This window comes from Argiope bruennichi, chromosome 1 (assembly GCF_947563725.1).
Source record: "Argiope bruennichi chromosome 1, qqArgBrue1.1, whole genome shotgun sequence".
Taxonomy (NCBI): domain Eukaryota; kingdom Metazoa; phylum Arthropoda; class Arachnida; order Araneae; family Araneidae; genus Argiope; species Argiope bruennichi.
In genome coordinates, this window is record NC_079151.1 from 83594436 (window position 1) to 83617044 (window position 22609).

The 22609-nt window shown below is 30.1% G+C and overlaps 2 protein-coding genes across 2 annotated transcripts in view; one reads left to right on the forward strand and one right to left on the reverse strand.

The window, feature by feature from the left end:
• Positions 1–22609, forward strand: part of LOC129968431 (uncharacterized) — a 134437-nt gene that overhangs the window by 95247 nt on the left and 16581 nt on the right. Inside the window, exons 4-5 of the mRNA XM_056082292.1 lie at positions 8905–8997; positions 16467–16526. Of these exons, the coding sequence (XP_055938267.1) occupies positions 8905–8997; positions 16467–16526 (153 nt within the window). The remainder of the gene's footprint in view (positions 1–8904; positions 8998–16466; positions 16527–22609) is intronic.
• LOC129968438 (chymotrypsin inhibitor-like) lies at positions 2163–3363 on the reverse strand. Its single transcript, XM_056082299.1, has 2 exons — positions 3266–3363; positions 2163–2957 (listed from the first exon to the last, which is right to left on the reverse strand). The coding sequence occupies exons 1-2, from the start codon at positions 3318–3320 to the stop codon at positions 2764–2766; spliced, it is 249 nt and encodes an 82-aa protein (XP_055938274.1). The 5' UTR covers positions 3321–3363; the 3' UTR covers positions 2163–2763.

A 22609-nucleotide genomic window follows, 5' to 3' on the forward strand; every position in this document is an offset into this window, starting at 1 on the left:
GAAAATCTCATAATATAGTTTTTGTTGAGAAATAAATACGTGCAGAAACAGATTTAACACATGGATTTTAAACCTTCATACAGAGACGGTAATATGATCGTAAGAATGTTATAACTTTTAATTCTTTGTTTCAGGGAGATGCATATTTGAAACATTTACGTTTCTTGTCTTTTTCTACCAATTTTAAACAGCTTAATATTTAATTAACAAAAGTATGACGGTTTTTTTTATTTCAAAGTATTTTAACTTATTGGCTAATAACATTTATAAATAACAACTTAGCTTATTAAATAACAACATAGTACATGATTAAAATATTTTCTAATCAATAAACTTGAAAAAATTTCCTGTTATAAGTAATATGAAAATAAGCATAATTAAATGTTGTATTATGAAAATTATTTACAGTTAAAATCCACTTTCTTGTTTTACTTTCAATAACAAGATCAAATACTTTATCTCGATGCTTGTATAAAAATTAAAAATGTTTTATCCGCTGAAATCAAAGCAGTTGTATATAACTCAACAGGATTAGTATTGGGTGCCTCAAAATATTTTTTTTTCTATTGTAATTTTTAAAAAAAACAGAGTTTAATCTCTGATGTAATAAAATAATTTACAAAATGAAAAAAATTACTGATTTATTCTATCACATTTAACTAGATGATAATATTGATAATTACTGATTTATTCTATTACATTTAACTAGATATGCTTAAATGACAAGATAATTATGGATATTCATTGAAAAATTTTGTTCCTTGGAACAAACAATGCCTTATTCGAAATCGAGATTTCTTAAACTATATATACCATGATCCAGAATAAGTTGATACAAATAATGTTGCGTTTGCGGACATTTTGAAAGCGCTTTCTTTCATATTCATCAAAATGAGTCATAAACATCACAGAAAAATTGTTTGGATTACAAGAAATTTAATTCGAATTTAACTACTATAGAAACTTGTTTCCAAATAAGGCTTCATTTAATAATAACTATCTTTCATTTCCTTATTTATTGTAAAATTTTAAAGCATCGAAAAAAAAGCCACGTTATAAAAATTGAATCGCGTTAACCTTTATTTTTAGTATCATTGGTGCTGCAAACCGGAATATTCTTCAGCATTGTAAGCAAAGTTTACTTCTATAACTGCGCATGCACGACAGTGGTATTTGGCACTAAGCAGTAATCCATTTGCAGTAATTGTGCAGTGGAGAAATCAGTTTCTCCAATGCGCAATCCTCATTTAAGATAGGGCACTTAGTTCCCTGTCTCGATTTTCCCTTATATTTCACTAAAAGATTGATTGTTTAATGTAAAGTTGCATTAGACAGTTAATAGATTTAAATGTCAAAATAAAATCGATTCGCGATTAAAATTGCACAAGGAAAATATTTTGTTGCATTACCTCTGCTCGAACAGCCCCTTGTTTTGTACAATAGATAAAACGGATAGCAACTCTTGCTGGGTACCATTTCTATTCTTTTCATTTTCTCTTCTTTCTTATATTGTTCTAATACACTCTATTTTCATCAGAATAATCACCAGAGTCGGCATGAGAATTTATATAATCTTTATCAGATATTTATTTGCATTTACTCATAATTCTCAGTGGGCAGTTGGATGTTCTCGAATTTTTCCAAATGCACAGAAGTTTCTTAAATAATCGATTTCCACTCCTAAATTGCATTTCAGGGCATAAATACAGAATGACTCGATTTATATTTATGGCGAATAATAAAACTCTCACATATAAGAATGGGAAAGACTTTACGAAGTAAAAAAGGAGCACAGAATACCAAATATCTAACGCTTGATTCAATATTCAACATATAATGTATTAGAAATAGAAAGCGACGCGATCCAACAGTGGCAAAGCGAATGTTATACATGCTCTTGGCGCCAGTCTTAGTTCAATAGGGACAAAATAGTAATGCAATTATGCCAATTTTGATTGTTAAATATGATGAGGAGCAAAAAATTCCTACTATACCCCAGAAGCCTTTGCTACGCCATTGGGTTTTAACATCACAATCTCTTCTCTTCGAGTGTTTTTGAAACAAACGATAAGAAACAAAACGAATGAAATTAGGCATATGCTGTTATTGTAAGAATTGAGGACGTGTATCAAATTACAAACTGATTTATATCTATTAACGTACAGATTTTAGAACGTGATCTTAAAATCAATCAATAAACAGCTGTAGTATTTCCAAATTACATCTCGATTCATTTTACAATTCGACAAAATTAAATACCAAACGCGCTATATTGTGGAAGTATACGACTAAATCGAGGAGAGAAAAAAATATCACTGATACTATCTCTTTAGAATCCAATGAAACAGTTTTTTTCTCTTCTAGTACAATAAATAAAAATTTAAAAATTTAAGAGCATTTTCTATTGATACATTGAGCAGGTTTAAAAGTTTATGTTTAATACTAATAATGTATTATTCCAGTAGCCAGTCTATACTTTTTTTTCTGCTGCCTGTTTCATTCGTTGCATTCTTTCAGATTAGTAAGTCGAGAGCTAGAAAAAACTCGGCACGAAGCTTAGGTCTGGGTCTTTCATAAGGATTGAAGTGTTTTTTAAATGCACCTACTTTCCATCTATTATGATAGAAATAATTTAGGGTGTCTTTAGTAGCTCTAGGTCTGGGAAGCATTTTTGAAATTTTTTGCATCATTCATATCGCATATTCATACAAGCAGTACAAATAGTATGACATGTAATGAAATGAATTTCTACTTCATAAGCTTCTAATTGCCTTTTCTTGGACAGTTCTCGGGCAGCACGCAGCTTCCATTTTCTTTTTCGACATAACTTTCATCGCACTGGCATCCGGATCTGCACATCATCACAGAGTAGCGTGGAGGGTTTTCGCGATTTCCACAAGTGATCGGGCACGAGCTACCACAACCGTTGTAATGAGAATTTCCACCGCATTGTTGCTCTGAAAAACAATATAGAGTTATTAAACTCTCGCCGAATATTAAACTTAATATAGGATTGACATTTAAAAGAAAAAAAGAAACTTTCATGATTTGAGAAATTTTTGGAAGAAATAAAACTTATTTTTTTCTGAAATTTTTAAGTCGATTAATAATAAGTAATAATAGCAAGAAATAATAAATTTATTCTTATTATTCATATGAACAAAATATATATTATTCATACATATTCTTATATAGAATAAATATTGTTTAGTCACATTTGTTTTACAAACAAGAAATAAAAAAATAATAATAAACAAAATCCTACCTTCACTCATGTATAACACCGGCAGCAAAAGCAAAGCAATACAGAAGAATTTCATTGCTTTTCTCAGTAAAATATGGACTGACTAAGAATTAATTCTTTTTATATGATTCACAACTAGGGATTGCAATACCGGACCAAAAGTTCAATACCGGTATTCGGTATTTTTTAAATCTTAATACCGGGATACCGGTTTTAATACCGGTATTAGAAATTTTAGAAAAAGAAAGAAAACACAGGTGTTTCTTTGTTTTATTTGCCAGTTTTGTTAGAGAGTGTAAATGTCACAAAAATAATTTATAACTTATAAATTATAACAGTATATAATCACAAAAAAGTAAAGAAACATCTTATTTATTTAAATCACAAAAAAAGTGTAAATATCACTATTCAGTCTGTGGTACTTTTACAAAGTTTTGAAATGTGATCTTAAAAAACATAATGCATCAATTGTACTATCATTAAGTCTGAAAACTAATTTTGAGTAAAAATTACCAGATGTCGAAAACGCTCTTTCGGCATCTATGCTAGTTTGTGGTACTGTTAGCAAGGCGCGATATATTTCCAAGTATTTATCTCTAAATCCCTTATCTTCAAATAAAATAAATCGATTTCTCGTCGGATGATTTTGGATATAGCTGATTTCTGTATTGTATTTTGGTTCATTTAAATTTTTTTATTTATCGCTAATTCTAATTTTTGTTCAAGAGACAATTCCTTTTCACTATCGACAGTAGTGGCATCATAATCTTCGATAATTGAACCGAATTCTTCTGAATGTGGATAGGTTTGTGGGTAAAAAATTTTAAGAAAATTTACTCTAAACTTAATCAGATTTGAATTGGTTATTTTCTTTTCTTCATTTTCATTTTTAAAATCATTATAATTATGTAAATACCATAAGACATTTTCTATTTCGGTATGCCTATCTTCTGTGCGATTTTTCAATGTAATATATAATTCTTCAGATAGTGATGTGTGCTGTTCTTTCAATGACTGCAACATGAAATTTATTGTTGCATTAGCTGTTAATAAATTAGAATCTCTCAGACACAATGCCTCAATAGTCAGTTTTATTGGAAGTAGAGCTGATATAGTTCTGGATATTAAGTCGAATTCACTATCTGAAAAATTAATTTACAGATTTAAGTCGATTATTGGATATTTAGATTGGATTTCTCAGTTCGAAAAACGTTCCATCATTAGGAGTAAACTGTTCCAACGTGTTTTAGAATCTAATATTAACATATATTCTGTTTTATTTTCAGTTAGTATATATTTTAGTAATATATCTTTTTTATAGGGGAACGTTTAAATATCTTAATAATTTTTCGAACTTTATAAATTATAGGAAGCATTTCTTGATAGGTTAATATTTCATCCTCATTAGCAATATCTTCTTCAACAATTACATTGTCATTATCTTCATTGCCAATATCACTCTTACTCTTACTCTTTTCAAAGTTGGAATCCGAAATTTCTATATCCACAGTATTTGGATTCTTCTGTTCTTTATTTTTTTGATATAATGCATCTATTACTCCTAAACTTTTTTCATAATTGTTGCCGCATCAGTCGTTATGGTTACAATATTTTCTTTCAGGGATAATCAATGTTTCACTAATTTAGATTTAAGCAATTAATTAAGCCATTAATTAGCTAATTAATTTCGCCCGTTAGGGAGAGATAAAAACAAAAACGTATACTATATTGCTATGTTTCGCGATACCTGAACATATAGTGGAGACAATTTTAAAAATTTCTAGTAAATACCGAAAAACCGGTATTTAAACTTGTGAATACCGGTATCACGAAATTGTACAAATGGCTCGAAATACCGGTATTCGGTATACCGGTATACCGGTATTGCAATCCCTATTCACAACCGACTCTTATGATAAATATGTTATTTATACTTTGCTTATAAACAATCTTACTGTAACACTGGCTCCTGAATAAATAAATAGAAATGGGGAAAGAAACATAATCTGCGCGGAAAACGAAAGTTTAATAATACTGTCCAACGGCCGTGAAGCTTTCAATTCTCAATATAAAGGTCAGCATGAAATTTGTCTTTTTTTAAGTGCTGAGAGATTTTAATAGAATCGCAAGCAGTTTCATGTGCTATTGTAAAATAATTAAACATTTCTCGATTAATGTTTCGGTTTTCAAGATTGTCCCAAATCTAATCTAGCCTAATCTCTATTAGCCCTGTAAAACCTTGATAAAAAAATAACTTAATCAGATGGGTTAATAGAATATACGAATATTTGTCTAGTTTTCTTTTTTAACTATTTGAATCACAATGGCAATCATATAGACATCACTTACCTATCTCCATTTATTTTAAGTTTGATGTCGTCTGTAGATTAGGTGTCTTCTATTAAACATAAGAAGCTTCATTACATCTTATAAAATGGGAAAATTTATCTTCCATCATGTATATTTTAGCATGTCATTATAATTTTTTCTGCAAACATCTTTTTTATGTTTATGATTTATAGAATGGTTCTAAAATTTTGGGCCGAAATTTAAGGATATAAAAAATTATTTTAACCTAAAAAAAGCATAGCATTAATCTACATGGGCACATCAAAATATACCTTCCATTACTCTGGGTAGAGTAATTGCTCATGAGTGCTTCTTTCAAAAAATAAAAATTCACAAAGAAATAAAATGTATTGCCAAAATCCTGTATAGAGGAAAGAACATTTTCATCTGGCAAAACGATCACGGTTAGAAATGATGATATTTAAAAAAATTTATAATTTATAATTTTTAGTAAGCTATTTACTAACTGCACCCAAAATATTTCCCTTGTAACTTGGGGAAAAGGAGCATTTGAAAATGCAATTTCTTTTGTGAAAGTTTTTTTTAAAAAGTTTTAAGTGATTCAAAAATTTTGATGAATAAAAGTTGTCTGTGAAACAGCATAAATTAGGGAAAATATAATGAAGTGTTTTATAAATAGAGATAGAATACATAATAATATAAAAACACTTAATTAAAGTAACATTAATGATGAAAAATATTAAATCTAAATGGCATAAAGAATATAATTAAAGAATGCTGTTTACAGACAATTTTCTTGTAATATTCACTAACCATTTATTTTTTAATAACTAGTACATTTTCTACTAGCAGTGATGGATTTAGATATTTTACGATCTCAAGCAGTGTACATTATTGGACCCTCCTTTAATAAACTAGAAAATATAGTTTCACAATTCAAAATTTTTTTAAACATGTTAATGATTTATTTTAGGTTAATCTAATATTTTTATTAGAAAATTAATATCTTTTATTTTATAGTTTGTTAAAATGCATTTAGTTTTATTTATTTGTTATCCCTCCAGATTCCTCAACATCCATGCTCGTATACAATATTATTGCATACAGTATTAGACGATTCTCTGCATTTTTCATACAGGAATCGAAGACTGGATTGATTATAGACTAAAATAAAACTCAAAACGTGTCAATAATCCTCATAAATATCACAAATCTAGAAATAAACATTTGATGTGAGAGTTGAACTTAGTTAGATTCTTACAGAAATATATTTAAAAAAATAAGATGTTTTCTTTTTGAAATCGGGGTAATAGCTTTAAACAGCGTAGGAAACCTCAGAATAATGCCAGCTCTAAAGGAAATATTTCACCTTGATTCCACTAAATTGCAGCCTTTAACAAAGGATAATCTGAGTAATTCTATGTGTATTTCTATTACATATTTGCAGACCTTCCTCTAGTATTTGGAAGAGAATTTATTGTTCTATATGATGGTATGTCTACAGCATTTAATGTTCTTTATGATTGCGTATCATTATAATAAAACATATTAAATAAAGGAATGTATTGCAAGTAAAGTTACTATCCAAGCAACATGTTCACAACAAAATTGTCTTTTAGAACAGAATGGCATATTTTTTGTGTAAAAAGTCTGCTCGTTTTCAAAAAATTTTCTTTTCAATGTAAACATTTCATCCCACCCCCCTTCCTAGAAAACTAAAAAAGAAATTTCAGGAAATATTATATGTTAAAATTAGTTGTGCATAAGGTTAATTAAAGTTTTTTAAAAAATAAATTTAATATAACCATCCATATTATTACATCATTTAGTATGACACTTATTTTTTTTTCGAATTGATATATTATAAGTCAAGATTAATTTTCAAATTTTTTACGCCAATGCGTTTATTTGCAAAAAGTTTGTTTATTTTATGATAACTTGTATGTATTCATTCCTATCATCTGTTTTCGCTTTCATCAGATCTGGATATTTTTGTTTATTCTTTGATTCCTTCCGAAAGATGAGCGCATCTTAGATATAAAAATGAGAAAGTATAGCGATTGTTTCCCACTTATCTGGTGATAATGTGAAAAGTATGAGGTAGAATTACCTCTACTTTCATGACGATTACGTTAAGAGTGGCACTGAAGCCAATAATAATCATTAGAGTTGAATCTTAGTTCTTATCTGCATGCTACTGCGGCAATGGTCATTATTTAATCTGATACCTAGGCAGGATGGTAATAGCTCTTATGAGATTATACTACCAATTTTGGAACACTTAAACTTGTAATATTTTTATACGTAAAAGTAATGAAGTATACGATATACTTTGAAATGAGTATTAATGAGAAAATGTTTTTATTAAACTTCATCTATTTCTGATCAAGAGATTCAATATAAAACGAATATTATTTGACAAAAGGTGCTTATAATTTCCCCCAAGGCAAGAGGAATGATAGAAAGTTATAAGAACAACAATATTTGTCAGCAAGCATAAGATGTTTTAAATTATACCATTGTGTTAAATTACATGAAAGTATATCAGCTGGAAATGTGAAGCAGGCGATTATTGTTCTAGAATAAAACTGAGAAGCCCTGTCACATACTATATACTTCCTTCTAAAGAAATGGAAAAATTAGAGCAAAAGTTAACTGCTGTGGTTATTGTGTGGGAAACGTATCAATGCACATATGCAAAGTTATCAGATTACATAGTTCTCTGATTTGATCCCCATGCCTTTCAGAAATTAACCACAAAGAATTTTTTACAAAGACATATTAATTAACTAGTTCACTAGAATAACTATATACTTAATCTTAGTCTACTATTTTACTAATAAAGAATCAACGTGGACTTATATTTTCTGTTTCTCAAATAATCCTGAATTTAGATCCGATATTCTGTGAGAAATATTGTTTGTTGTACTATACATTGCCATCTTTCAGCTAGAATCCACCTCTATAATAATAATGAAAAACTTCTGTAAAACTAAGTAAGTTGTCAACTTTTATTTGGCAATAAAATAACTGGAATTGCTGCTGGTTAAGGGCTCCATCGATGCTGATCAGATATATCTTTGTTACTATTCCTGGATATCGTCGGCTTGAATAAGTTTTTTTATGACTGCCATAGTTGAAATTCTATCAAATCGATTGATATAATATGATATATATATTAATAATAGTTTATTATCATATCATCTTCTGAGAAGTTAGTCAGATTAAAGGAGTAATAAAAATTTGAAATTTAATAAGCTGATTTAGCTCTAAGTTTTGAACTTTTCAACTATTTGGGAGCCTTTCTTTGCTGTGAATTGACGAATGCCTGTTTTTCTTCCCTGAGCTAGGACAACCGACTTTTCCTCCTTCCCTGGGTGGCTTCCGTATCTGCCTCCACCCTCCTTGAGTTCATCGCTTCACTCTACTTCATTCCGGATGCGGTAAGTACAGGCCCTATATATTCTGACGTTTTAAAGTACGTACTACTGTATTCCAGTTATTCTGGTTGATATAGGTTTATTTAATTATCTTCCAATTTCGAAAGAATACAAGAGCAGTTTCGAAATAGATCAAATAATTATGAATTATTGTCAGATGACGAGGATTAAACTTAAGATGTTACCATTAAGGCTAATAGAAGGCTAACTCAGTGAAATCGGATTTAGTGTTGCGATGAGCACATATATGATGGATATTCGAAAATTTTGGGTTTCATATCAATGCCCATCAGTTCCAAAGCCTTACATACATAACCCTATTATATTGGTAGAGGTCAACATTTAGAGATTTGGATACTTAAAAAAATTGCATCAAAAATGAGCATCCGATTGTATAAAATAATACAATTTATTATAATAAGGACTAGATCTATAAATTATGATCGAATGAAGAAATCAGGAACTCAGTAATATCTAGCAGAGTAGCTATGTGCTGCTTTTAAAGAAATAATTCTTCTACAGGCGAGTCTTAGAAGATAAGATATAGTTTTAAACTTCATGACATAAAGCGAAAAAATTCAATTACATATGTACATGGCTTCACAGATTTAATATAGTTTGTGTCTATGCATGTACCGATAATTCAGTTAACTGTCCTGAAATGCATGTGATAAATTCATCGACGTCTTTAAGCAAAGTCTTTTTAATGCTGCTTGATTTTTTAAAAAATAAACCTGCTTCTTTTTAGTTTAAAAAATCTTGCAAACCTTTAATTTTCCTCGCTCCTTTCAAAATTTAATTATAGCAAACTTTCAATGTCTGAGGATAAAACTGTCTTACTCGTTAGTGTCTTGCGAAGCTTAGTAATTGAATTTAGCAATTTCTGTAGATTTTCTTTCCAAATGAGAGGAAATCCCTCTACTTGTACCACTACGCTCTTTTTTAAGTAATTCCTTTTAGGATTTTAGAATGTTCTAAGTGGATTTCAAGACATGGCTTTCGTAGTATTTCTGTATATCATCTAGTAAGGGTGAAGGGACAGCGAAAATCTCAGAGCAGTTAGTAGATTGCTTATCCAACTCAAAAAGGGGGAGGGGGGACAGAAATGGAAACTAGATGTTGAAATTATTCCATTTCTTTGTAATTATTTAACTATTAACTGTAAAGGTTATTCAGATTGTGCGAATAATTGTCTCATTATAATAATAAACATCATTTGCATTTTTTAAAATTTTATTTGCTATTTCTTAAAAATTTAAAGTTGAAATCCCTACTCATTAATGAAAATATCGAAATATATGTTTACATTTTATCGTTCTTAGTTTTCTGAAGATTCTGCGGCCTTCGTGATAGGATTCCACGAAATATTCTTCTTGTATAAGATTAATACGCCTGTATTTAACTTAGACAACCCTTGCTTTCACCTCCTGGTTTTCTGAAGGCATTTGTTTGTATTTGTTATCTCGACAAAGATGACATGGATATATAATATACCCTAATAATTAATGATCATACATAATATACCTTAAAAAATGCTTCGAAGTGGAAAATTTCTGTCTAATTGTTAACAAGAACTATAAAATATTTCTTTTAACGGAAAATTCTGTTTCTCCTTTCCCTACATTTACATATATCTCAAGACATCTGATCACGGTTAAAATTATGTCAAAAAAAACCAATGAAGAAGGTTTATATCTTAAAGTAAACTTTAATAATAAAACTTGACATGTTAGTAAAATATTTTGTACAGCATAAATATATTCCAAAAAGAAAAAAGGAAATTATGTTAAATTACAAACATGTACCAAATTACAGGTATGTTTACTCAAAATGCTGACAGTTGACTGCAATTTTAGGTCTAGAAACCCTTTAATTTTGAATCCGGAACCACATGTAGTTTTGAAAGTTACTTTTTTTCCTGTATAGATTTTGAGAAAATTTTTTCCCAAGACTCGTGATTAGGGATATTCCGATTAGTTAAAAAAATATTCCATTGTTATTTCTCTTAAAGTCGATATTACTCTTCAATTTTAACTTTTTTTATTTGACCACATTATCCCTATATGAAGAACATCAGTTCATTCGTCCATAACTCGGGTGTTTTTTTAACTGAATATTATTCAGAACCACTTGTGATATGTTTTCCTTTAAGGCACTTAAATTTGTGACTCTACGAGCAAAAACTTTTGACTTCAAATAACTCTAGAGCAAAATATCACTTGGAGCCAGATCAAGAGAAAGGCGGCCATGCAACACTAAAAACGCAATGCGACTGATGACTCTTTCATAAGTAAATTTAAGGAGTAATAGCTTCTTAATACCATTGTGTAGTGGTACATCAGGATTGCCCGAGACAATTTCTTTGCTAAATTTGTGGAATGACAAAACTAGTTAGCATGTCCTGGTATCTTAGTGCATTAACGGTACACGTTACTGGCTGTTTCAGAGTTCTCAAAAAAAAAAAAAAAAAAAAAAAAAAAAAGAAAGAAATGTCTAATGATGAATTTGGCTGTGAAGCCACTTCAAACGGTGACTTTTGGTGATTGCAAAGGAAATACTTGCAATGCGTGGGGCTTTTCAGAGGTCTTAATTTGGCTATTTTATGTGTTAAGACCCCTTCCAAATGAAAATGGACCTCATATCCCCACAGAGTTTGTCATGAGAAGCCATTGTCAATCTTCATCCTGGCAAGAAACGACAGAGCAAATGTCAATCGTTTATCTCTCGTATTCTATGTGTTTGAATTTCTTCAAGCGACTGATTTTGTGAATAGGACAACAGAACTCGTCATCAATAGGAAAATAGAATTCTCTCCCGGAAGCTACTACTACCAGCAATAGTTTCCTGTGATGCGTCGATGATTGCAGTTCAACATTTATGGTCACCTTTTCTGACTCAGGTTTACGTCCTCTGTCCACGAAAATTGTCTGTGACTTTGTTTACTCGAATTTCTAATTCATTTCCTTCAAACCATTAAGCAATAAATGCTCCTTACATAGCTTCTGTCTTGTTCTAAGTTCACGAAAAGCTGCGGGTACATTGCACTTCTTAATGTAACACAACTTCATCAGTAATGCACGTTCTGGTAATATAAATATCATATTCACTTGGGTCGGCTCACATCAGCTGAGAATATTTTCCGCAGTTGTCTGTATGTTTTTATCGTTCAAATTGTTAGCGTTGTTATCACATGCGAAAGCATAAATCTGCATTTTCCTTTGATGCCCATATTTTATGATAATTCTCTGTTTGATATGTTAATGCTATAACAACGTCATAAATAATCCTATCAGTGATTTTTGGAAATAATGTGTTTCCTCGGAATCCTACTTCCCATGTCATCATCAGTTTCTATACCGAGTTTAGTTCTCTTTCAGTAGTTAGATCGAGGTACAAGTGCCCTTGAAATGTGTCAGTTAAAAAAAATCCTCCAGTATTTTTTATGATAATTATGAAGTTCTAATGATAGTTATGAATTTCTAATTTATTGATTACATGTAATTATACATTTATCTGCATATTCTATAACTCTTAAAATGATTTTAAAACTATTTTAGAAGATAACAAATTTTTCTCCCAACTTTTGTTGGAGTAGAAAAGCCTTGATTTATCCGTCGAATGATAAGATATTATTAGAGTAAAATTCACATCCATGACACAATGTTAAAACTTAGTAGTCATAAAAAATTTAAGAATCAGGATGAATCCATGAATCATCCTGTCGTAAATCTTCATTTAAGATGGAAAGATTTCTGTGCCACTGGACAAATGACTAAGAGATGAGATTATTTGAAATCCTTCTGACTCCGAGTTACTCAGTTACGCATCCGCCTGTCTGACGGAAGATGAAGTTGATTGAAACTTTTAGTCGCCATGGCAACAAAAGCCAACATCCCTTTTCTTTCTAAGTTTCCTTTTTGTTTCACCACATAGCTTTTTACAGACTTCCCCTTTCAAAAGAAGAAATTTACGAGCAAAGTTCCGATATCGAATTGCAACATTACTTCTGGACGAAAAACATGTGAAGATGGAAATTTTTTTTAATAATGCTGGAAAATAATTTTAAAATATCTTTACAAGCATCTAAAATTCGCTTGGAATCATTAAGACTTTGAAACTTGATAGCGCCTAATCTCTTGAATGTTATCATCATTTTAAATTCCACTTCATCACTTTCCATCATAATTCATTTGAAACATCTTTCATGAAGGTTACAGGAGCATCTTTGATTTCAGTAGAGCCTTAGGTTAAAATACTATTTTGGAAAGAGAATAGATATTCGTGTGGCTCCTGAAAAGGGACAGTGATTGCAAAAGAAATAATAATGTTTTAACAATATTGATGCTCAACAAATGATGCACAGGGTATCCATTTATTTATACAGCGACTTTTGTTCTCATCCATGAATCGATTCATTGCGAAAAGGTAAAATTGAATTTTTCAAAAAGTAATTTTCTTTTTCAAAATAAGGAAGAGAATAACATTAAGGAAGCAAAACAGAGGAAGCAAAATAGATGACAAATATTAGTAGAAAGAATCCACAAATAGTAATCTGATATAATAGATCGGCATTGAAAGACACATCCCATGAATTCAAATCCTTTCCTTTTACTAATTAAAATTCGAATTCAGCTTTCAGCTATCTACTCCGGGTTAACATCTCACAAATGATTGATATAGAGTTTGAATAAGACAAGAACCAAGCAATCGTAAATGATTTGTTTTTCATCAAACCTGCCTTATTTGAAACGTTCATAACTAGCAGTATCAAAGAAAGAACGAATTCCACTAAATAAACCACTGATGCAAAAACTTTAATAGAAAGTTTTGTTAATAAAAAATAAGAAATAAGAAAAATAGGAAGCTATGATCCCTTTCTCCTGAAAAGATTTTCAGGTTTCGATCCCTTCTTCAAACTGCTTGTTTTATAACATCAATGCCTTTTCGCCGATTTTTTTTTGAGCCTAGCATCTATAGAATGCTGGTTGGAGGACACACAAAAAGTGCCTTTAAGTACATATAATGGCCCTTTCAGCAGAGTTATATTCTTAAGTACAAATATTCACAATTAATATTATGATGAGATATCTTTCTAAATTGCCAAACATCGAAAATTTAGTCGCCAAATGTTTGTCAATTATAAATCATCAACAGATTATTTTATGTATTAATGCACGTGAACAGTCCGCAGAAGTAAGAAAATTTACTATTAAAAACAAAACAGATTTGTAGAGGAAAAGAGTACTTAACACAATTGCAAACAAGAATTTAAAACCGTTTGCTTAAATTTTAAAGCGGATTCTAAAAGCACATCGTGAAATAGATGGAAAAAAATGCTTTATTCCCAAATGATACGAGTAATTTCGTTCGCTTCCGACAAATATCCTATGGGAAAGAAAATAAGGACCTTTAAAAAGTATTTAAACTTTAAAAAAACCTACAAGGAGCTTTTGAAAGTCGACTTAGTGCTGTAAAAAACAATTGTGAACTTACTTTGCTCTGAAATAAGTTCTTTAAAGAAAGGTCTTAGGAAATGCTTTTTCGTAACTTTAAATTTCCACATAGCTTCAACTGATCTTCGTTGGGCTCATTTAGAGAAAACGTCTTTAAATTTTTAATCAATGTTCATTATAAAATTCTCATTTTTAAATAAATCTGTAATATCAAAACTAATTTTATTCGTTCAAAAACTTAGTTTTAAATTAATATAAAAGATGATGAATGTATTTTACAGATAATCAAGATTTTTCATTTATATGGAAGATCTATTAAATTTACAAAAATTTATCATCCTGATTGGAAAATATTAATTTAGGAATATTTTTTCCGTGCTTAGTGCTGCTAATTTAGTACTATGATTTCAAATTTTTTTTAATTTTATAACTCAAAATTTGCGATTTGACACATACGTGCCCTTCAAGATTCATCACATTTAAAATCATTTTGACAGTATAGAAAATAATGCAAAAGCACATATTAGGTCATGTTACGTTGCTAATGAGAAAACTCCTTGTGATATGACGACAGACTCCAGAATCACAAGATGCCAGTGCTCGTTAAGCATGGAAGTAAGAAGTAAAATTCTACCAGCAATTTCCGAGAAGTTCTGTCTAGATCTTAATAATAAATTTGAATTGAAATAGAAGTGCTTCATCAGTTGGGCTGTTTAAAACTGTCTTATTGCTAATAACGAAATATAAATGAAACATTCTAGAGTAAATTTTGTATTATCAACTTACTCTTTCTATTTTCTCATACATGAAATATACAAAAAGAAACTATTTCAATCTTTAAAAAAAATTCGTCTCGAACATTTAATGAATCTCCATGTTTCAAACCCCAGCTACCTAAAGAAAAAGTATCATAGAATTTTATTTGATTGTCGGTCTAGCTACTGTTCGTTTGTGAATAACTCACAAAAACTCACTTTGGCAACTCACAAAATCAATGGACTAAAAGGATGAAACTTAATATGTGACCTTTACTACATTTTTTTTTTTATTTCTACCATTTTTTAAGTTAAATATGTATATCCGTTTATTTGCATGTGAATACAATAATTCAAAAACTCAAGGACCTATACAAATGATTCCTTTTGGTATACTGTTTTATTGTCTAGAGGTGTAAATCTATTTCAAATTTCAGCCAAAATCTGCCAATGTATTGATCATCTCTGTACTCAAACATTTAGATGGCGGTACTTTAGTTGCATCAACTTTTAGCTCAATTTAGCCCATATTCTTCCCCCTTCTAGAACATTCTCTTATTTCCTGATCCCATTCCACTTTTTCTATCTAATTAATTCAACAGAAGCTTTGTAAAATTGCTGAATCGGAAAAAGTCTAATCGTTCCCACACTCCGAGTGAAGGGACAAAATACCATTGACTTCACAAATTCTTTTAAAAGATCCCTGCGTTTCCCTTGCTTTTTGATTGACATGAGATGGGAATCCCTATTAAAACATCGCAGTATATAAGACCAGGGATAAAAGGTTTATCAGCTTTTTCCCTCATTTCTTTCTGTGTCGCTCTGTGTTGTGTGTGTGGTCGTCGCTCCTGCTTGTACATAATGCGTGCTTCTCCGAGATAAAACGACGTCAAAAAATCGAAAGTCTCTTTACTGTCTTCGAAACTGCTAAAAAATTATTTTACCATGACAAATGCAGATCTAAATTTGAAAGACTTGGAATTGAGGAATTTTTTTTATTAAAAGTCAAAAAATAATATCCCATGCGAGAATTTAGTGATTTCCCGTAAACACTACTTCATTATTATGTAAATTAAATAATGCAAATATGAAATATAAAAACATTTTTAAATTATTACGAAATAACTCTGTCATCCAAAATATTTTAAAAATTTCACATCTATTTTTATTAAAGTTATTAGGAAAATGCTTTACTTTTTTAGACAATAACAAATTTCGATGAGACAATCTAATCTGGAAACTAATAAGCGATTTTCTTTTTTAGATTGAAAATCCGTGGTTGTTGATTCTTTTTGTGACCGATCTTCTCTTCTGTTTACTGAGCGTAAGTTGCTAATTTTTTTCCTTTCCTTTTTTAGATTGTATTTCTGTTAAAAAAGAGATCATGAATGATTGTAAAATGCTTGACGCAAAATTAAAGAGTTGGGGGATGATGACGAATCGTTTGTTGATAAAGCTACGAATATATATATGTTCCTTTACTTATTAATATCCACTATCATAAATATTCAATGAGTTAGAATCCACGTGGCAAGAGATCACTTTCGGACCAATAGGGATTCTCCATGGAATTTTGGGATAACATTTCGGATGGCATGGTATACACTAATTGCACCTTTCTACAAGATAACTCATCTCGATTCGGTTTATTAAATTAATCATATTTTCTAGGCTTAGATTTGATGATTTATAGAATCCTATTCCACAGTAATCTCTCTCCTTCAGTAATCCGTCAAGAAAAGGGTAGGGATTAAAAAATTCTCCAAAATAAATAAATAAATAAAAATATAGAATAAAAAATCATAAGTAACAAAATAATGTATTACTAATATTTTAAAAAAAAGGGGGGAAAGAGATAAAGTTACGTGTTCATTTTGTTTTTACATTTACTATTTATCTTTCAGACTTGTTTATCCATGTTAGTAATATTAGGATGCCTAAATTTTTTGTGTATGAAATTTTAAGGGGAAGGTTAAATTTTTAAGTAATTAAGCTAAGAAAGTCGCTCATCTACTTGGTAAGTAAAAACCTGATATAATATTTCTCTGAAATTTGGTTCAATATCGAGGATTTCATTAATTAAGAAGAAATCTGAGTCATTTTTCAATTTGAAACAGAAACCAACTATTTTATTCAGAATTATTCCGGCTTATGTGGAATATCTTATAAACTACTTGGTTTTAAATTTTCACCCGATATTTTATAATTTGTCTTTATTTAAACAATCACATCTGGATAGTTCTCTAGTAAGTATTACACTGGTATGCAAAAATTAAAACTCGAGTGATTTTTCTAAAGATATGTCTTTCCAAAATATTCATTTTTCACTCAAATTATATCTTAGAATTACCTAGATATCTGAAGGGGGAAGAGGGGGGGGGGATTAAGTGAACAAAATTTTCCAAAAATGACTTCAAAGCATATAAAAGAACTTTTCTGAGCAGTCAACTTAAGTACAACTAAGAAAGAAAGAAGCGCTTATGTGATTAATATTTTGCAAGAAAAATCTAGCCTTACAGGAGAAATGATCGCTTATAAATGAAATATAAAATGTACATTTTGAAACAGAGAGTTGTTAAAGTGATGCGGTATATTCTTGCCGAAACGCCAATAGCAGCCGGGAAATCATTGCTGGAAACCTATGACGTGTTGGGACTTCATAAAACTACCATTTATAAAATTGATTGGTTTCAAGTTTGGAGACTTGTCTAGTAATGAACAAGCTGAATATTTTCATTCTCCAACAGCTTTGTGATTGCCAGCATGTGATGAGATGTAGCACTGTTATCCATGAAGAGTAACTAAAGACTAGCCTATAAAAAAGAAGTATAGCTGAAGAAGGAGTATTTCGATGTGGGTACTATTAACTGAATGTATTCAGAAAATGCGGCTGCCAGTAGAGTTGCTAAACGTAATAGTTATCCGAACAAGAATTCTGCCATCACCAAACCCGTTTTTTGTCATTGATATTATAGATTTTTCTCACTCTAGATTTATCAATGTTCAGAATCGTTATTAAGAGAAAATAGACTCTTATCCGTAAAGAACATTCTATCACACTTCTGATTTATAGAGATTTGATAGAATCATGTCTCACAGAAAACGCTGTCTCTAGTGGGCAATTCTAAAAAGCGCAAATGCCAATAGCCGTACAGCAAATATACCATCTTCGTTCAGCTTTCAAATCATAAAAATGCACGATACCGGAAGCTAACTGACCAGTTGGATGGCCATTGTGAATTTCTCCCACTATCTACTTACTCTCCTGTAGGATAAGATATATGTTACTCGCAACCAGGGTTGTTTGTATTCTCCCATATTTTAAGTCCTCTGACCGACCCTTCACTTTTGAAATTATCTCTAAATTCATGACATGATGCTATGTGTGGTTTTCAAAATCCTCAACCACAGTAGTTACACTTCGATATTCTTTCAGAATAGCATTGCTTCAAGTTCGTGTAAATTTTTCGAGTTATCAAATGCCATCAACAAGATAACCTGTAGGATATGCCACACTGAAACAGCAACTTTCTACGTTTTAAATGGTAATGCAACGTTATGCAACAAGCTTTGGTAAAAATATTGAGAATATATTGCTAGCTTTTTTTTTTTTTTTTGCATTGTGGCGGTGCATCTCCAGCACATCATCTAACAAATATGCGCATACTCTTATCTAACTGAATCTATATTCCATCACCTGTTTGATTATTCTGTTTACTCCACCGCTTTTATGCTGAATTTACATTTCAGTCTAAATTTTTGCATATCAGTGTGTCTGTAAAATGCTATCTGCTATTTCTAGAAATACTTGAGAAGTATCGAATGTTTTTTTATTCATCACGTTATTCTTCTGAAAATTACTATGTCTAGATATGGTTAGAAAATGGCTCCCTTTATCAAGTATCTAAACACTTTTAAAGAGAATTATAAAATTCTTTCGTATATTTGAACAAATACAAAATTTCTGGAAACGTATTATTTCAGTACAGTACTATTATTGAATATATTGCCTTTCATTCACTGCACTTTCTGAAGAAATTACCCATTAGAATAATAGACGATGAACGATTTATTTTACTTTTCTGAAGTATTATAATTGTATAAAAACTTTTTGGAATGTACATTTTCAAAATATTTAAAATAGTTATTAGCGTATAGTTTTAGACCCATCTCAATTTGATATTTTTCAAACATATTTTAACTAGTTTTTAGCTTATAATTTTAGACCTAATCCCTATCTGATATTTTTCAAACATATTTAAACTATTTATTATGTTATTTATTATATATAATTTTCGTTATAGTTATTATAGTTTTCGACCCAATCCCAAGTTGATATATTTCAAACATATTTAAACTAGTTATTAGCTTTTAGTTTTAGACCTAATCCCAAATTGATATTTTTCAAAAGGAATTCAATATTTTATTACATTTTTAAGGTCATAATTTGATCATATAACTCTAAAATTATAAAGCCTAAATGCTTTTGATTCTCTTTGTACTCATCTGTTCTTTTTATTTTTTTCATCGTTTAAAGTCTGAAGCAGGAAACAGAAATATGAGAATTGTACCAACTATTTGCATTCTCTATTTTTTTAGAAATATTTTTTCAATAAAAAGCAATTTGTACATCCAGTAAATAATTTTCCAAAAGCATGCTAATAATGTAATTGGAGAAAAGGTTTATGTCAGCCTTAGACGATATTTGTTCTTTCTATATTGGAAGTCTTAATCATAAAACAAAACTATTTTTACAGATAAAAAGTCAATAGGCTTTTTCTTTACATGTTATTTGACTACAGTCTGAGTTTGACAATAATTTTATCGAAAAAGAAAACATTTGTCTGAATTATTCTAGCATGTTCTAAATGGATTTTAATAGGATTCTTTTCACTCATTTCTGTGACTTTAGATAATTTTGATTCACGGGATCTTCGGCAGAGAGACGTGAAAACAATAGAAAATGCTGTCCTTTCTGAGCCTGTATATCACTTCAAAATTTCCTTTCTCTTTCATTAAGCATAATTGACTGAGTACCCGTAGTACGTGTTTTGTTCGATCAAGATGCTCGCCAAGAATTTGGGGGATAGCGATTCTTTTTAGAACTTCTAAAGAAACTGAAGATATATTTGCTTCATGACCATCAGCTAAGAGGGATCCTCTATTGTACATCAACACTTTAAGATCACTAGATGACTGCGGTTTATCAGAGGAGGATGGAGAGGTTAGGGTTTTTATCTTTGAAAAAGGACTCGAGAATTTCAGTATTCTGAGGTAACACAGTATTTTTAATTTCACTGATCTTAGGAAAGAGAAGGTGGGAATATTCGTTAAAGTCAATTTATTACTTTTACATTAGTTGTTTATTTTAATGATTCAAGTTTCAGATTTGGCTCCGTAAAACATATTGTAATACTGAGGAGCAAATTTTAAAATATGAGAAATCTTTAGACGAAATATGCTAGATCAGAAAATTGAAAGGGATGATACAATGAAGAGATCTAGATGAGCATATAAATAAAAAAGAGGCAGAAGCGATATTCAATAAAAATGGCGCATTCAGCTGAAATATCGATAGCAAAAATAAAAAAGCAAAAATGATACTCATCGAAATTTGCGCGTCCAGTTATAATATAGACAGTTCTATAAAGTTATATGAACACCAATTATTAATCAAAAAATGAAATGAATATGATAAGTGAGTGATTTCACAACCACACTCTCTCATTGGGATAACAAACAATAAATTTATCAAAGTGTTAGCAAAATGAAACTTTTGATTCATCTGCAGATTCCATAATTTTAGCTATAATTAATGAACTTGAGAAAATTTCTTCACATCAGAAAGATATGTGGTTTTTACAAATAAATAGAAACCAAGGCATCGATTTAATCCTTGCCCTTGTTTTTTGTTTGTTTTTTTTTGAAAATTTAGCCTTATTATTTGATATTATTCCCTCTGAAATTGCGAACAAACTATACATTAAACTTCTAGTATAAAAGACAACTAGAAATAAGAATATCATGTGCATTATTTAAAGAACTGCGTCCTACTACCCTCCCTTGATGTCACTGCGAGGTACATGAACAGATCAAAGTCGGTATTAGAAGGTTATCCCAAGCAGTCAGCTGCAAACAACTCGCCCAGGAAAAAAAAAAAGAAAACAGCAATCGATAAGTAAAAAAACATTTATAAGCGTAAGAACATTTTCTAAAGGGCGACTGTGACATCAATATATTTTTGTGTGCTACATAGTTGATTTCAGTTCTCTGAAATTTTATAATTGTTTTTTCAAATTTCTTATTGGAAAATATTTAAAATTTTATGATGCCTCAAAAATAGAGAGTCAATAATAGTAAAATTATCGTTAATTATTAAAATTCAGTAAATAATTACGTAATTTTCAATTTGACTAATTAAAATTCGCATAAAATATATGTTAAATTACTTTTCGTTAATAAACATTTTGCACCACGGATATAATTTTTGTTTGGTTTATTTTTGTTTATCCTGTCTTTCCTGTTGCATATGATTTTTCAAAAATTCGTTGCAATTATTCTTGATTGACGGTCAAAAAATGAAAATACATTAAGAAGAACAATAGCAAATAAATTTCATTATCTTATTCATTATTCTTATAATAGTCAAAAGTAGGAAAATTCAGTACTTTTCTTATATATTCTACAAGACACGAGAGAAATTTTTTTTAAAAAGCGAGGGAAGGTTTTTTCCCCCCAAACAATAACAAAAACAATAACAGTAAATAAAGAAAACACTCTTTTGTACCCTCTGTTATATCCTCACCACTCATCCTAGGCAATCAACGCGTCACGACATCTTGGATAAAAGCAATCATCTTTCATGTCGAAACATGCAGATAAGGCAGAAAAGATAAGAAGAATCTTCTTACGCATTTTCCGGAGGGAGAGCAGTAAGTGCTTCCGGCGCCGCTTTTTATTTAAAGAGAGAAATTAGTTGCAGAAAATGGCAGCATTTTGCTTCGTTACGTTAGCTGTGGAGTTATTTAGGAAGAAAGTTTCTTTATTAAAAATGCATCTATAAGGTTTTCTTCGATTTTTTTTTTTTTTTTTTGTTCTTTTATTCTTGCTTGCCAAAAAATTTGAATGCTTTAAAAATGCATATTTTGCTTCGACTGTTGATTCAAATGGATAAGTTAGTTGCTTTTCATTATAGTTCTAAAACGTTTCATATGCATAAAGAATATCTTTTTGTCTTGAATGCTTTCATTCCCATTTCCATATTTTACAATCGTATCTCTTTACCAAAAATAAAGAAAGTCAAGAACTCAAATTGCATTTGTTATGAGTAAGTCAAAATTACTTAAATGAAAGAAGCTTTCGTAATAATCTTTTATTTTATTTTATTTCCTTCTTTCTGTTTTGAAT

Bases quoted from the DNA above. Each gene is read 5' to 3' on its own strand.
- LOC129968438 (XM_056082299.1), bottom strand. From the start codon at position 3,320: ATGAAATTCTTCTGTATTGCTTTGCTTTTGCTGCCGGTGTTATACATG. The intron at 2,958-3,265 runs GTAGGATTTTGT...ATTGTTTTTCAG, and splicing joins GGTGTTATACATGAGTGAAG to AGCAACAATGCGGTGGAAAT.